We start from the raw sequence: 17,835 nt of genomic DNA on the forward strand, positions 1-17,835 counted from the left end.
AGAGAATTGACTGGTTTCAATCCAGAATACAGAAAACAAAGAGAAATCCATCACTCATCCCCTTTAGCACGATAACAACAGCACATTTTGGGCTCTAAATCTTTAAGTGACTGATATTTTTTTGGCTGAAAAGAAGAGGGAGAAGGGCCTGTCCATGGGTGCCATTCAGGGAGCAGCAGGCAGCCCCAGCTCTGGGTACTCACCTGTAGGAGTCCCCATCTCTGTTGTAGTCACACAATAGATAATCCTTCCCCACCACCTTGTCCCGTGCAATCTTCAAGGGCTGATCCACAGAGGAGAGGAGATCTTCACACAGGCTGGGGACCTGCAGGGGGGGACAAGCAAAGGGAGGGGAGAGAGGGCAGCACGTTAACGTTGGAAGGCACTGGCACCCCTAAGAACAGATTTAGTTATTTACAGCCCACATCTGTCCCAAAGCCAAAACTGTTCAAGAAATCATTTCACAACAAATCCCTGTGCTCCCATCTCCAGTAATTTCAGGTGTCATGACCAAAGCACTGGTGTGGCCCAGCACACCTGAACACACACAGACACACAGACACAGTTGCAGAGACACACAGACAGACAGACAGACACACACACACACACACACACACACACAGACACACACATACAATCACACACACACAGACACACAGATACAGTTGCAGAGACACACACATAGACATACACACACAGAGACACACAGACAGACACAGACAGACACACACATACAATCACACACACACAGACACACACACTCTCTCCAATTCACTCTGTGCCACGGCAGCCAGGGCAGTGACTGTCCAGGGCTGGTAGATAAAGGTAAATATTTACAGAGCAGTGGGAATGAGGGAGCTGCTGAAGGAATCCACCATCCCCAAGCTCATCTCCCATTTCTCAGAGCAGTTTCCAGTGGCCAAGCACGACCAGGCTGGCTAAGGAGAATGAACACGTCTCTGTGTGTGCACATGTCAAATCCCACACACCTCCTGCATCCTGCACAGCTCCTCAGGGATCCAGGAGCAGCTGCCCCCCTGCCCTGCCCATGGACAAAGACAAGCTCTGCTCCCAGCCTGGCACAGGGCCTGGGATGCCCTGCAGGGACATGGGGCTCCCTGTCCTGCACACACCTCAGGCCACGTGCACCCTGTGCCCAGCCCAGGGACCAGCACCAATCACCAATCACTGCTGCCATCAAACAGCCAGGGCAGGTGTGAATCCTGCAGGAACACAGCCCAGATCTCACTGCCAGGGAAATGGACTGGAGCAAAATGTCCCTTCCCAACAACACAACAGGACCACAGTGTGACCGTGTCACAGGGGTCTGAGGATGAGGGAAGAGATGAGGATCTGACTCCGTGTTTCAGAAGGCTTGATTTATTATTTTATTGTATATATTACATTAAAACTATACTAAAAGAATAGAAGAAAGGATTTCATCAGAAGGCTGGCTAAGAATAGAAAAAGAAAGAATGATAACAAAAGCTTCTGTTTCAGACAAAGTCCAAGACAGCTGGGCTGTGATTTGCCATTAATTACAAACAACCACATGAGACCAATCCAAGATGCACCTGTTGCATTCCACAGCAGCAGATAATCAATGTTTATATTTTGTTCCTGAGGCCTCTCAGCTTCTCAGGAGGAAAAATCCTAAGGAAAGGATTTTTCATAAAAGATGTCTGTGACACCACAGCACAACTGGTAAGTTCCTGAACAGATTGGTAACAATAAAGCAACAATTTATTGCTAATAAAACAAGAAAGGAATAAGCAGTGTGGAATGTCCTCTACAGATCACTCTGCATCACAGAGATGAAAACCTGACTGAGAGATGAGCACAAAAGGCAATCAAGGGCAAAATTAATCATGGAGTGATGAATTCACAACTCATAAGAAATGAAAAGGGGAGGGAGGGAGGGAGGGAGAGAGGAATAAAGAAAACATGGAAATGTGCTTTCTTCTCTTCAAGCCACTGATTCAGTGAATGGATTAGCACCATTTCAAAGGAAAGAAGCCTGGAGGAGAAAAAACAAATTTGGGGTGCAACAGCCCCGAAATGATTTTAATGCACCAGACAGGACAGAGGAGATCAAACTGCCTGGAACAAAAACATTCCTAATCCCAAGTACAAGGCAGCAACACACAGAGGATGACAGTCAGAGTGAGCAGGGACATACATAAACCAATGTGACTATGAAAAATAAATTAAAAAAAAATCCTAAATGGAAATGACAAAACAAACTGTGGCTGCCTCCTCCCTGGAAGTGTCCAAGGCCAGGCTGGATCAACCTGGGATAGTGGAAGGTGTCCCTGCCCCTGGCAGGGGTGGCACTGGATGGGCTTTAAGGTCCCTCCAACCCAAACCATTCCAAGGCTCTAAGATGAGACCAGCAAGTGATGCAACACCTGACCCCCACAATCAATCCTTAAACACACAAAAAATCAGAGGCAAAAAAGACATGGTTGGCAAAGTGTTGAAAAAGCTGCAATATTCATCTGAATGTTTTATTTTGTTCTCTGCAGGCTGTAACATGGCCATGAGTGAGAACTGCAGAGCCCAGGGCAGTTCAGGGTTTCACTCAGCTCAGGGCTCTCAGAGCTCCTCCTCTGGTACCTGCAGGTCTGGCTGAGGAAGCCTCAAACCCTCAACACATTCCTGGGTAAACACAAGTGGACAAGCAACAGCAGCTTTTAGGGAAATTCCTTCTTTTCCTGAGACCAGACACCCCAAATACTTCCAGGGGCTGATCCAAATCAGCAGTGTGGGCACAAGGCAGGTGAGATGATCAGTCAGTGTCTGTGAGCACATCTGGTGGAATCCCCTCTGTCCCTTCCTTCTCCTCCCCACTGACCATTCATTTTGGGCTGAGAGCATCTCAATGTGCCTGCCTGGCCTCAGACAGAGCCCAGCCCTGGAGCTGGGTGCAGAGGTGACAGCGGAACATCCCTTGGCCAGCAGCCCCCCAGCACAGGGACATGCCTAGGGACAGACTCTGCCTCTGGGATGAGCAGCTATGATGGAAACACAACTGGGGGAAGTGGCTTTTCCCCAGCCTCTGCTTCCACTGTGGTTCTTTGGGCACAGCCCACACCCCACGTGTGCTAAGGGAGCAGGAGAGCCTCACTGTGCACTCCTCCAACCCCAAATACCCACACAAAGCCTCTCACAAAAACCCCAACCTGAGGCTGAGATGATTCCCCTGCAGAAAAGCTGATTTTACAGCCCTTATAAAAAAACCCTCACAAGTAACTTCTAGATTTAACTCTCTTTTAAGAACAGCACATGCCTGGTGTGGGGTTTCTGCAGGGCTCAGAGCACAATCCCATATTGACTAGAAGGAACTTGTAACCCATTGTTTTTTTAAGATGCAATCTACTGAACTGAACTTATCTGTGGGTGATTTGGTAACAAATATTTATGAGCAGGGTCTTTCCCAATTTCTGAGGGCTGTGGTTATTCCTACAGCCATAACAGTGACTGCATTATATCACACACTTACTGCAATATAATACTGCTCTGTACTATAACCTCTACTGTAAAACAAGCTGTACACCCCATCTCCTTGTACAGACACTCCACAGGACTTCAGGCAATCTATTCTTTTCCTCTTCTCATCTTTCAGAATAAAACACAAGAAAACCCACTCATCTAGTTTGGAAATATTAGAAAATTTTGACAGTATTTATAAAAAGAACAGATATTCCAGCTGATGGAACTATTGGTGTAATTCTAATTATTGCAAAAGCACCCAAGTGTGTACAGTTACCCCAAGAATGTTATTTTTATACCATTTATTACATCAACTGCACTTTCTAAGAATGAATTTACAATTTATGCCCGCTGCCTTTCCTCTTCTACTCTTGAAAATTGCTTACAAGGCAAAGGCAGTAATTTGAACAAGGTAATTTGCAGCTTTAAACACTTCAGGCTTATGTTCATGAGATTATGATTCCTACTGAATTTAGGTCCTTTGGATTCTTTTCCATGTCGAGTGTTGAATCTTACTAAAACATTTAAACTGAATCTTACTAAAACATTTCAATTACTGTTGTGCACATTCAGACTCTTGCAGGATTCAGTTTATTTTCTGATCCCAGCAAAGGCAACTCTGCTTGGAAGGCATCTGATGCTCTCAGTTTTCATCAACAGTGGATTTGTGTTGTTAATTTTTCTTGTTAAGGTTGTTCTGTGTTAACTGAAGAGCCAGAGCTCACTCAGGTGCCTGAGCACTTATCTACAGCAGTCATTACATGTGGATTTTTGACTTCAATTTAGAAACACAATTAAGCCACTGCTCAGGGTAAACTGAAACAGCAAAGCAGTGATCTGGTTCCATTCATCACTGCACTACAAATAAATGTCACTGTGCTGCCAACACTGGAGGCTGAGGTTCTTTTAAAGCAAAGCTTGGGCTCCCACCTTTGTTCTGACACAATCTGTTCCCACTGCAGGCACTGCAAGGTCACATGCAGAACACAATCTGCACCTTGTATCTCCAGCTAGAGGCCAGCATCGATGTCACCTGGCCCTAGGGCACCCTTGTTCCCCAGATCAGCTCTCAGCCATCTCCTCTGGCTACTCAGGGAGTGAGACCACCCTCACTGTAAATTGGAAAGAAAAAAAGGAGGAGACTGGGGCTCAGCCTGAAGAACAGCAGCATCATTCACAAGGAACAGGGCACAGTGTTTGGGGGATATTTTTTTCCAAGGAGATACACAAAGGGTGTGTAGTGCAGAGGAAAGAAAACCTGGATGAGAAAGTGAGGGAAACGTGTCGAACAAGGATGCTGTTGTCCTGTGAAACCAAACTCTCCTGCAGAGCTGCCCAGGTATGTGGACAGTGTTTTAATTAAGGCAACTGCTCTGCTATCAAGACAAATAATCACTTGTGCCAAGTGGAAACCATACCCTTTTTGGAGTAGCTAAGCTCAGCCATTCCTTCTGGACTCACTTCATGGTTCAAGGAGCTCATTAGCAATTAAACAATTGCTTCTGCATTATTTTTTGAAGTATTTTTAAACAATATCTAAAAACAAATTCAAAGAGGAAAGAGGAGTTATACCTCAGTTCTCCACTGTGACACACAGTCCCTGTCCTTGCTTTGACCACAGTGAATTGCATCAAATTCTGCACTTCACACACTCAGGACAGCCAATGTTGGCTGTGCCCACTCCAGTTGAGCACACCCAGGGGCTGTTTTCTTCTGCAGCCTTGACTGAAATGTACCACATCTAGCACTGAAACAGGAACATTCCTGGTGTACCAGTCCTAAGAAAGAGTCTTTTTCCATGTTTATTCAGAGGTCAGCATTACTGACCTCCACAGGAACCTTACACACTGGAAAACCCTGCTAAATGCAGCAAAATTAAAGATTATACATTATTTTCCTTAAAGAAGCTGAAGGAACAAGAGGGAATGACTTCAAACTGAAAGAGATTACGTTTACTTTGGAAATTAGAAAGAAATTCTCTGTGAGGGTGGGCAGGCCCTGGCACAGGGTGCCCAGAGCAGCTGTGGCTGTTCCATCCCTGGCAGTGCCCAAGGCCAGGCTGGACAGGGCTGGGAGCACCTGGGACAGTGGGAGGTGTCCCTGCCACGGCAAGGGGACACTGGGTGGTCTTTAAGGACCCTTCCAACACAAACATTTCTACAATTCTGGGAAGATGAGGCAAACTTCAATTAGCTAAGGAGCCACTCAGATCCATCCTGTTTTGAATCTGAACCTGCAGGAATCTGAACCTGCAGGAATCTGAACATGCCTGTGAGGAGAGCAGTTTTTAATAGAAAGCCCCATCCCACCAGGAAGGTGAGGATTTTGATCACTTGTGAATTTTCAACATTAAAGGAAGTCAGAAGAGCTGTTCCTGTATTTGGGGAAACCACTCAAACACAGATGAGCCCGTGGAAGCTCCCTGACCCTCTCACAAAATAACCCTTCTGGCACACCTCCAGCCCAGATCCTTCCTCTAATACAGCATTATTCTGATGGTTCAGAGTCCTTGCAGAGCCCCAGAGTTTCCTGCTCCTGCAGAAGGCAGGCACAGCCCAGTGAATGCTGTGGGAACTCGAGAAGGAAGCCTGGCTCCACTCATCCTGGGCCTGAAGCCACCAGTGAAGTCACTCCCACAAATCCACACAGTGCTAAACCTTAATTGGATCCATCACAGGTCCAAAGGCCACACAACCATCAAGCTTTGTTTAGGAAATGGCACTTAAATGGACTTTTGTGTTCAGACAAGATATAATTGATACTGGAAACAGCTCAGTGTTATTCATGTCCTTGCATTGAATTCCAGCACTGCAAGAACTGGCAAAACCAAAATTAAACCAAATGAGCTTTTCTGGAAAGACAGATGTTGCAAATCCAGGTTTGTCCAGCTAACTGTGTCATGGCAGACATGTCACATTAATTACAGAATATTACATTTAAAAAGGTGAGAACCATTCATAAAACAGGATCCCTGGCTTTCCTCCTGTGCCTCGCAGGATAAAACAGGGCTTTTGCTGGATTCCCCTTGTGAAACAAAGGCAGCCATCTGGCAGGCACAGCTGAGTGCCCTGGGCTGTGCCTGTGACCTGCAGGTGAAGCTCCAGGATCCTGTTACCAGCCCCAGGAGCCATCACAGGCTATCAGTGTCCTGGGAAATCCTGAGTGTTTGTGAAGGGTCCAGCTGGGGCTGGAGACATCCAGCAACAATTCAGGGATATGCAGGACATTATTTCTGCAGTATTTCTCTATCCCAGCTTTCCCCTCCATCCTTCAGAGAGAGGCTAGGGAGGTTTCCATCTTCACACACACTCCCTTCCAATGATATTTAAACTGATATTTTAAGTGTCTCTAACACCAGCAGGAGCCTGGAAGACAAAAAGGCTTAAAAATAGAAAGAATAAATGATATAAGGCCAAAATTGAAACTCCCTTTTCCAATGTCATGCCAGGAAATGGGGTTGCTAGCTCTAAGCCAAGCATCACATTAACAGTTTACATATATTAATTGCTATCTCCAACTACCATCAAGATATTCAAGGTAATCTTTGCTGGCTGGAAAAGCTCCTGCTTACAGCCACTCACCAAATGGAAAAACTGGCTCTCAACCACCATACATTTATTTAGAGAGCCAGAGCCCCTTTCTTTAGCCAACAATCTTCATGTTAGAAACCTGCCTGGCTGCTGGGAGCTCATCCCATAGGTCAGCAAGTCCAAGCAGAACAGCAGGTCAAAGACTCAGCTTTGAGCCCACAGGGCTGTCAAAGCACTTCTGCTTCCACCACCTCTTTTTCAGCTTTCACTGGATCTGATTTTTTGTTTAAAACATCTTCCAGCCTCACCAGACGCCCAGCTGGCCATCTGCATCCAATTATTTTATCTCTCCCTGCAATGCTGCTCAGTGCTCAGGCTCTTGGACTCCAAACACAAAAAGCTCCAGTCACATTCTCATGTTCTTTATGGTGTGTGCAGCCCAAGCAGTGCAGTTTGCCTGAGGGTAAGTTCTGTAGCTTCATATATCTTCAGTGACTGAAGGCATGCAAGCAGATTTGGGACTTGCCTGGAGCTCACATGAAGCAACAGCCTGAACTGTGTTCAAATATTTCAAAATCATCAGTTTATACATTTTAAGATTCATCACCCCAGGATTTTCTAAAAAAGTAACACATTCTACTAAAAAAACTTCAGTATTCCCCTGTGATGAGAAAGGAGAGCTGATCACCTCCCAGATCTTTAATTGCAAACAGAGCCTTCAAAAATAACCAAAGCAAAGTTATGAGTGCTGTGTCTTTAAAGAGCTCTCACTTTAATTCTTCAATGGCAGCATTGCTTGGTTCTGTTCTTCAGGAAAGCTTCCACTTTTGGGAATGACTGCTGCTCCAATACCAGGCTTACTGGGGGAGGAGAGGGAGAAGCTGAGGCTGTGAGCGACTCTCCCTCCCTCTCCTGGCCAGCCTGTCCATCCTATGAGGACCATTTTCTGTCCCCACTTCATGCCAGGCAGCTGATTTTCCTGAGTCAGCTAGATTCTTCATCTAACTTGTATTATACACACCCAGGCAGACATCCAAATGAAACACTCAGCAGGAAATTTGTACTTGCTAAGGGAACCTGCTTAACTCTCACCAAGACTAAGAGTGTGTCACAGACATCTTTTATGAAAAATCCTTTCCTTAGGATTTTCCTCCTGAGAAGCTGAGAGGCCTCAGGAACAAGATGTAAACATTGGTTATCTGCTGCTGTGGAATGCAACAGGTGCATCTGGGATTGGTCTCATGTGGTTGTTTCTAATTAACAGCCAATCACAATCAGCTGGCTCAGACTCTCTGAGCCACAAGCCTTTGTTATCATTCTTTCTTTTTCTATTCTTAGCCAGCCTTCTGATGGAATCCTTTCTTATATTCTTTTAGTATAGTTTTAATATAATATATATCATAAAATAATAAATCAGCCTTCTGAAACATGGAGTCAGATCCTCATCTCTTCCCTCAATGTGAGACCCTGTGATCACTGTCACAAAGAGTGCATCCACTTCCACACTCCAGTCAAAGCCCCAAGGCAATCCTGTCACAGATCTGTGATGTGCTGCACATGGGCCATGAGGACAATAAATCCACTTTCCTTCCACCTCAGCCCTCAAAGATGTCACTGAAGCTGTGTGAAGAAAATACCCCAAAAGGACTCTGGAGACACCCTCACCCACCTCGTCCTGGGCTGTCCCAGCAAGGGACCCTCCATGGCAGCACTGCCCAGGAGCTGATCCTTCTTTGGGGTTTCTCCTGGAAAGAGCCCAGCTAAAAGCACAGAGGGCTGACCTTCTGTGCAGCTACCTTCAGAGAAGGAAGCAGGAGAGCAATTGCCACGGACTGCTCTGACCTTCCAGGGTGAGCTGCTGGCCACTCAAAGTGAGCTCCACCAGGTTCCTCCCTCCCTCACAGTGACTCCATGAGCCACACAAACCTCCCTGAGCTGATCCCAGGACATTTCCTTCTCTCACAGAGACTCCATGAGCCACACAAACCTCCCTGAGTTGATCCCACAATATCTCCCTCCCTCACAGTGACTCCATGAGCCACACAAACCTCCCTGAGCTGATCCCAGGACATTTCCCTCCCTCACAGTGACTCCATGAGCCACACAAACCTCCCTGAGCTGATCCCACAACATCTCCCTCCCTCACAGTGACTCCATGAGCCACACAAACCTCCCTGAGCTGATCCCAGGACATTTCCCTCCCTCACTGACACTCACAGTGACTCCATGAGCCACACCAACCTCCCTCAGCTGATCCCAGGACATTTCCCTCCCTCACAGTGACTCCATGAGCCACACCAACCTCCCTCAGCTGGTCCCAGGACATTTCCAAGCAAAGAAGACCCCAGAGTCCCTTTCCAGCAGGTTTTGAGAACATATGTGATCCACAGCAGGGTTCCCTGGGGAGCACAGTGAATCAGCAGCTCCAGGACAATGTGAGGCAGCAAGGAGGTGACACAGCATTTTTGTGACACATTTAACATCTGAACTAATGCTCCAAGTGCTGTCACTACACACAGAATAATTTAGGTTGGAAAAGACCTTGAAGTTCATCAAGTACAACCTCTGACCTGGAGCATCCTCACAACAAACTCATGTAAGAGCAGAGCAATCACCTTCCTCTCTCCTCTTCTGGGATCTTCCTTTCAGCTTGGACTTGGCCCACAGGTAGCTGCTCCAAGGCTCACAGTTCCCAGAGGAGCTCCACGGAAAATTATTCCAGTTTAAATTAGTTGTCCTTAAAAAGGCATGTGCCTGCAGCAAACTTTGTAGAGATTCAGAAGTCCTCTTGCACATTCTGACAGCCTCTGAGCAGGGCATTTACAAATAATGACTAATTGAACCCCGAGCAGAGCATTCCATGCCAAGGCCCATTCCCAGCACCATGCACAGCTTCTTTCAGGCAGACTTCTGAGGGCTGTGATTGACAAGGTCCCTAATGAACTCTAATTGAAGCCTCAGCAGTCTGAAAAACCCAACAACAGATGTGGTGAAAGGGCAAACCACAAACTGTTTTGCTAATGAATGAAAAGTGTCTGGGCTGATGAGGGCCAGTGACCCAAAAATTCTCTTTTTCCACCCACCCTTTTACTTCTGTTCAAGTTTGGGCCATTTCCCTTGCCAGCACAACACTTGGGGGCAGTCATGGACAGCCCTGGATGTACTCCATGAATTCAGCTGGGTACCAAGATGCTCCTGCATGAGCCACAGGCAGCATAACATGGATGGAGTAAGAGGGACCTCAGGAAGGGAGCTTGGTGTGGTTATCCTTCCCAGCAAGAACACCAGCCCAGTGTTTTAAGTGATTTTAAACTGCCACAGGGCAGGGTTAGATGGGATATTGGGAAGGAATTCCTTCCTGTGAGGGTCTGGCACAGGTGCCCAGAGAAGCTGTGGCTGCCCCTGGATCCCTGGAGTGTCCAAGGCCAGGCTGGACAGGGCTGGGAGTGAGGTGCTCTCATGGAAGGTGTCCCTGCCCATGGCAGGGGGTGGGACTGGATGAGCTTTAAGGTCCCTCCCAGCACAAACCATTCTGGGACTCTGGGAAGGAGATGCCTGCTCCTTACTGTGTCAGTTTTGGAAAACTCGTTACACACAATGACATTTCTGAGCCATCTTCTCTCCTTTCAGTGGATCTTAAGCAAGCAGCCACCATCAGCTGGAGATTAAATCCTATGAAAACACCACGGCTCACTGAGCTCAGACTTCAAGTAATACCCTAAACTTCACCCCAAATATTGACATGAGCCTCTGCTTCCCACCTCCTGCACTGTGGCAGTGGACTGAGCAAGGAAACTGTTGAAGATTGCAATGCAAGTTGTTTTCCATTACCATCTGTATGGCAGATTACCTTTGTCAAGTGGGCAGTTTGCTTTATCTCTCTCTTTGAGTGACCACATTCACACCTCCCTGGGGGGGGACATCTGCTGATAACAGCTATTGAATGTCACTGCATGGCTGATAAGAACTACAGCATCCCATTGTGAGATGCTCCACCCAGAGGGAGGAGCCAAGCATTCCTTCCCAGATATAATCCAGAGATTTTTGAGACACCAGCACAGCTTTCTCCCCAGGATTCCCCAGAGGAACAGCAGCTGCCTCTTCTTCCACTGGATCTTCAGAGGAAGAAAACATCCTTCTCTACAGATCCCCCTGCTCCAGCAGAACCAGCCCTGACACTGCAGGAGGGCTGAGCCACAATTCCAGTGGCACTGCTGCCATCAGCCTGACCCACAGGGTGTCAGGTTGGGTTCTGACTCTGTCAGTGTTGTTCTAGTGTACTGCATTGTTTATTTTATCTTTTTTTTCTTTTCCCTATTAAAGAACTGTTATTTCCTGCTCCCATATTTTTGCCTGAGAGCCCCTTAATTTAAAATTTACAGCAATTGGGAGGGGTGGGGAGGGTTTACATTCTCCATGTCAGGGGAGGCTCCTGCCTTCCTTAGCAGACACCTGTTTTTCCAAACCAAGACAGAAACCCAGCACAAGGGAGCCAAGAGCTGTTTTACAGTTCTTCCCCTCAGTTTAATGAACCTGCTCATACTCATTGAGCATTTGGAGTCTGCCCTTTCTCCTCAAGGAGGTTCTTGCCTGCTAATGGGACAGGCAGCAAAATCAAAATGACAGATGTAAAGGCTGGGATAAAATTTGCCAAAAAAAGGTCAAAAATCTATTTACTCCAGTCTGGCTCCTGGTGTTTCTGGAGCCTTACAGGTGGCAGAGCACACACTGCTCTTGTCTAACCAGGGCACACTTCAGGAGCTCAGGCTGAGAGTGGCTGCAGAACAGCTCTAGAGGTGTCTCAGCAATAAAGGAACTGTGCTGGATTTAATAAATTATTCCATCTCAGCCCCAGAGGAGGGGCTGCAATGCCTCATGTGGGGGACACAGACCCTCCTCCTAACAGCCCCCAAACTGCTCTGGTTCATGTTACACTGTGAAAGGGAGCCCAGGGAGTATGTTGCTGATGGAAAGCATGTAGAGCACTAATGAGCACCATCCAAAAGTAATTCCAGCATTTAGAGGTACCCAGCAATTTTCTGAGTCATTAAAAAACCTCAGACCAATTACACATCAAGCTTACCATGGCTGACCAAACAACTCCTTGTTTGGAGTGGTCCTGGGAGCCCCTCAGACCCCAACACCAGCTCAGTCCTCCCAATTTCATCACAAAACCAACCATGTCACACCAGATCAGATCAGAGATTTAGTTACTTGTGTCCCACCTCCAGCCACAGCCACAAAAATGATGCTTTAGGTTGCCAAGGGTTTTGGGGGCACAGATGTAGCCAATTATTAAATGGTTTCAAGAGAGAGAAATAATCCTTTCCTGCAGGGAATAATTTCTTTCCTGACCCCCAGAGCTCTCTTACCTGTACCTTGGCTTACATAAGTAAAAGAAATGTTTGATAAATTGAAGTCAGCCACAACTTTTTGACCACAGCTTACCAACACCAGCTTTAGAAGCACTTCCCAACCAAACCTCTACATGGTGAGCAGCTGCTCTTCTGCACAAATTTAGAAGCTTAGAAATAAGCAATGCATTTGGACTGGACAATAGAATACAGGTTTCCCACTAGCAGACTCTGTACAGATTAAATCCATATTTCAGTAACACCTTCAGTTACTCAGAGGCAACTGTGCCACGCTCTGTTTGAAGGGACATTTGGCACTGACCAGGTTATTATAGCCCAAATATGCATCACAGGATGGGCCACTTGTAAGGAGCCTAGAAATCCTTCTTACATCAGTTTTCCTCCCTAGCAGTGTGCAAAGGACAACAAAAGTTCCAGGGACAAGCAGAATAAAAGATATCAGACACAAAATGGTCAGCCAGGTTTGGTTTTTGACACTAGACTGCAGAACATCTGAGAGAGCACAAATTATAAATAGATTTGGGTGTTCTCCAGATGCCCAGCCCTTCTCAGCAGCGTCTCTGCAGCCTGTGGGGCAGCACAGCCACTGCAGCTCCCAGAGCTGCACACAGCAGGTTGTTTATCAGGAGATAATACCCAGGTGCAAGGCCTGCACCCATCTGCACTCACTGTCCCAAATTCCAACAGCAGCCTCCAAGCTGGCACCTGGGCTGAGCTCATTAGGAGAGCTGCTAATGACTGCTCACACTCACTCCGTGTCCCTGCACACACAGCCCCAAACAACCCCTGCATTCCTGACGTTGCTTGGCCAGTGGTTGTTTGCTCAACCTTGCCCAAAGACAAGGGGACAGACACATCACCAGACTGCCACTGTCACATTTTCTGGAAAAATCCCTTTGCCAGGATTTCTTCTCTTGGGAAGCTGAGGAGCCTCAGAGAAAAATGAAAATAATAATGATCTGATTGCTTCTCCTGTGTTTTGCTGCTTTGGAATGTGATTGGAGATTGTTTATCCAACAGGTGCTTGTTTGATTGGTTTCATGTGAATTGTTTTGACTTAATGACCAATCCCAGCCAGCTGTGTCAGGACTCTGGAAGCAGTCATGAGTTTTCATTATCATTCTTTGTAACCTTCTGTAAATATCCTTTCTCTATTCTTTAGTATAGTCTTAGTATAGGGGAAGGGAAGGGAAGGGAAGGGAAGGGAAGGGAAGGGAAGGGAAGGGAAGGGAAGGGAAGGGAAGGGAAGGGAAGGGAAGGGAAGGGAAGGGAAGGGAAGGGAAGGGAAGGGAAGGGAAGGGAAGGAATAAATTTGTCTTCTAAGAACATGGAGTCAGATTCTCAATTCCTCCATCGTCCTGGGGACCCTGAAAATACCACACCAGACATTCCAGATGCCCCAGAGAAGTTTTTACATCCCAGCCCTTTGTCAGCAGGCACTTCCTGGGAAGCAGCCAGTACTCACCAAGTCAATGAGGTCACTGAGATTCTTCTCTATCTGCTGTGGAGGCAGGCGCCTCATCAAATCCAAGGCACAATCCAGCTGCTGGTCACTCTGCAGGAACAAGAAAAGAAGAGCCCTTGGTCACAAGGTGTTCAGGAAACACAACACACAGCTCCAGCAGCAGCATGCTTTGCATTAATACAAATAGAATTCACTACATTTGATTGTGGATTATTGACTTGGCAATTTAACACCATGCAGTTGATAGAAAGGAGGGCAGTCTTTACCTCACCAAACTCCTTCCAATGTTTCTGAAAGTGTTTAATGTTGTGTTGTTGTGTTGTTCCCTGGGTTAGGGAACTGAAAGTTCCTTCTCCCCAAGCAGGTTTAACACTTCCTCCTTTGCACTGATCAGCTTGACATAACCAGCATCCAAGGCAAACTCTGTTCCACCACAGAGCTCCCTCTGCCCTGCAGCTTTATCAGAAAACCAGAGTGAAACATGTACATAAAGCATTATCCATTATTTCCTTCTTCCTACAAAGCACACACCAAGAGCTGCCTGTGTCTAAGAAATCAGGGATCAGTTATTTATTTAGAGCCAACACAGCAGCTTTCTGCAAAGGGCTCACTGTAGCTGCTCTCACACCAATGCTGACACAAAGAAATAACCTTAAACTCCACTTCAGTGTTAGAAAATGTGACTAGACACTTGAGGAGCTGAACCATGGTCCTGACATAACCTTTAGCTGTCCTTTCCACCAACAGACACAAACAGACACTTTCCTGCTGACCTAACAGCACCCAAAACCTGCCCAAGTTCCTTTGATCCCAGGTCAGGTGAAGCACAACCAGTTTGCTCTCACTGCTCCTCCCCCTCCTTTTTCTCTTTGCCATTTCCAGCCACCCAAATCCCACCAGCTGAGGTTTAATTTCACCCTCCCGTGTTCTGCCAAGCTCCTAAAGTCTTATTTAACAACAGCTCCAATACTAACACAGTTCCATTATCACATTATCCAACAGAGCAGCCCCCAGGACAGGGAGAAACAGGAAGCTGAGTTTCCTGCAATTAAGGCAAACCTGTAGAATGAGGGAAGGGGGGAATTTTGGGGACATCCATTAGGAAGCTGTCCATTAGATGGCCATGGGAAGGGAATTTTTAGCTACTGAACACCCAGACCACAAGGACAGAGACTCTGGAGGTGGCCTGTGCCTGCCCAGCTGGGCAGCCATGCCAGGAGGGATCTCCCTTCCCAGGTACTGTCTGTACCTCCTGCTGTCCCCTCACCCAGGAAGGAAACTGGTACATGGTCACAGACACTGCCACAGGGTCCTGCTCCTCACTTGTGATCACAGGGACACTCAGGGAAGTGCTCTGCCCTCCTCTGCCAGCTGGAATTGTTTAAAAGACAAAAAAGCCTGGAGAAGGATGTTAAAAACCACCACTAAAGCTGCAACCCCAGAGTGAGTATTTTACAGGGAAGCAAACTGAAAATAAGGTACACAGCATGGAGGAGAATGCACACTTGCAGTGTTTATGGATTAACCAGGAGAACCTGCAGTGACCATTTTTACCCAAAATATTCAGTAACAGCTGTGAAATACACGAGCAGGATTGTTTAAGGCAGAGATCCTCCAAGGGGTTCAGACACAGCTGACATCCCTGGCTGTGTGCAATGGAAAAACAAAAATATGCAGGCCCATACAGTGCCTGGTACAGTGCATTTCCCTGGTAGCAGGAGGGAAAAGCAAGACTGAGCAGCAGGACTCCTCAGCTTCTCACAGAGCACTCAGGTAATTAAACAGCTTGCCAGCAGATCTCCTAAAGCACCAAAATAAAGGCAGGTTCTGCTGCAGTTGTGTCCCTAAATCCATGATTATTCAGCCACTTTAATCCAGCATAAATCCAGCTGGAATGGTCAGAAAGGCAACACAAGCTGACAAATCACAGAGCAAAGTGGTACCTTGGGGTACATCCTAGTTCAGAACTGAGCAGGGAAGTGAACCAGGATCTTTGCTCCTGGTTCCTTCTATGCAGGTGAGGATTTAAAGGCAGGAGTGTGGTCAAAGCCAGCCTCTGGCTCAGCCTCTGCCCAGCTGCAGGAGATGGAGGCAGTGACACGCAGGCACAGGGAGCGCATCCAGGTGCCAGCAGCACACAGTGACACTGTGTCACAGACGGGGAATATCCCAGCCTGTGCTGCCACTGCAGCTCTGAGAGTGGCACTGGATCAGAGGAGCTGAGACCCCCCAGAGTCCCCCACAACCATCAGAGGAAGGGGCTCTGGGGAACTCGGGACATGTCAAACCCCACTGCCACTGACACAAAAATCCTTTCACTAGGATGTTTCTCCTGAGAACCCTCAGAAAAGAAATGTAAACAATAACTCTCTGATGGCTGTGGGATGTGGTCTGCAGATGCTTCACCAACAGGTGCCTCTTTGATTGGTCTCATGTGGATTGTTTTTACTTGATGCCCAATCATGGTCCAGCTGTGTCAAGACTCTGGTCAGTCACAAGATTTCATTATTCATTTTTTTTCTAACCTTCTGATGAAATCCCTTCTCTTTCTTTAGTACAGTTTTAGTATATTATATTATATTATATTATATTATATTATATTATATTATATTATATTATATATTACTTTATATTACATTATATTACATTATATTACATTATATTATATTACATTATATTACATTACATTACATTATATTATATTACATTATATTATATTCCTTTCTCTTTCTTTAGTAGTTTTCATATATAATTACAATATATAATATAGTATAGTATTAATATAAGATAATATAGTATAGTACTAATATAGCATAGTATAGCATAGTATAATATAATACAATATAACATTATATTACATTACATTATATTCCATTCTCTTTTTAGTATAGTTTTAGTATATAATTATAATATAATATATAAGATATAGTATATAAAATAATATATAATATAGTATAGTATAATATCTAATATATAATATCAACCTTCCGAAACATGGAGTCAAGATTCTCACAAACACCCCACCTATTTCTCTCAACTTCACCTGTCCTGGATTCCCATTTGCTTAATTCTTCTGTAAAACCACATGCTCATCAAGACCAGGTTTCCTACCAGGCCTCCAGACAGAACATTTCCATGGGATTTCTGCCTTTACCCAGGGGAGGCTGCAGCTCTCTGGGCAGGGGATCAGACAGGCTGGCTCCCACAGCCCAGCTCTTTGAGCCTGCAGCACTTAATGAGCTCAGTGTTTACCTGACAGGAGGTCCCTTTCCACCATTCCTGTTTCATCCAGCCCAGAACCTCCTGTGGAGGAGCAGGGAGTTCAGACAGAAATTCCAAATGAGGTTTTATTACAGCTGAAGTCACTGAAGGATTTAGAGATCATAGGAATCTCAAAAGTCTAAAAATATTAGCTTAGATGAAAGCTCTTTAATAAGTTTCCTTTAAAGATGTTTGCCTATCTAGAATCTCCACTTAAGCACCTGTTACAGCATTCCCATGGCACTGCCCCAGGGAAAAAGGTTATGAGGATGTCTGTACTGGTTATTTTACAGCTTCCTTTGTCTGCACCTCCTCTTATGTTTGGTCTCTTTGCTGTATTTAGCTTATTTACAAAAGGGAAACCCTCTCACAACAGCCACAGGTCATCTGGGCACTGTGTGTTAAAGCTCAAATGCGCTGAAAAATTAATAACAATAACTGTATAAATGTGCAGTTGTAAAGGAGCATAGCTGTGCACCTTAGTTTTAAAGGCTGAGTGTGGGCAGATGTCATTCAGCGCAGAAAACACAAATAAAAAAATGCCAGGTAGTTACTACAGGTATGGAAATCACAATAAATGAAACAGGCAACAAGCTGGACTTCCTTTTGACTCCACTTGCCATGTCCAAAGCCCAGAGCTCCTGGGGCACAGGGTGTGCTGGAGCCCCCAGCAAACAGGAGCGGAGCCAACCCACCCAAAGCTGGGAGCAGA

At 46.0% G+C, this 17,835-nt stretch overlaps 1 protein-coding gene across 2 annotated transcripts in view; it reads right to left on the minus strand.

The window, feature by feature from the left end:
- CAPZB (capping actin protein of muscle Z-line subunit beta) overlaps positions 1-17,835 on the minus strand; it is a 63,425-nt gene that overhangs the window by 33,105 nt on the left and 12,485 nt on the right. For both annotated transcript variants that reach the window (XM_059487393.1, XM_059487394.1), the window contains exons 2-3: positions 13,863-13,952; positions 204-325 (exon numbers count right to left, since the gene is read on the minus strand). In XM_059487393.1, coding sequence (XP_059343376.1) covers positions 204-325; positions 13,863-13,952 — 212 coding nt within the window. The remainder of the gene's footprint in view (positions 1-203; positions 326-13,862; positions 13,953-17,835) is intronic.

The sequence above is a fragment of the Ammospiza nelsoni genome, chromosome 22 (genome assembly GCF_027579445.1).
Source record: "Ammospiza nelsoni isolate bAmmNel1 chromosome 22, bAmmNel1.pri, whole genome shotgun sequence".
Taxonomy (NCBI): domain Eukaryota; kingdom Metazoa; phylum Chordata; class Aves; order Passeriformes; family Passerellidae; genus Ammospiza; species Ammospiza nelsoni.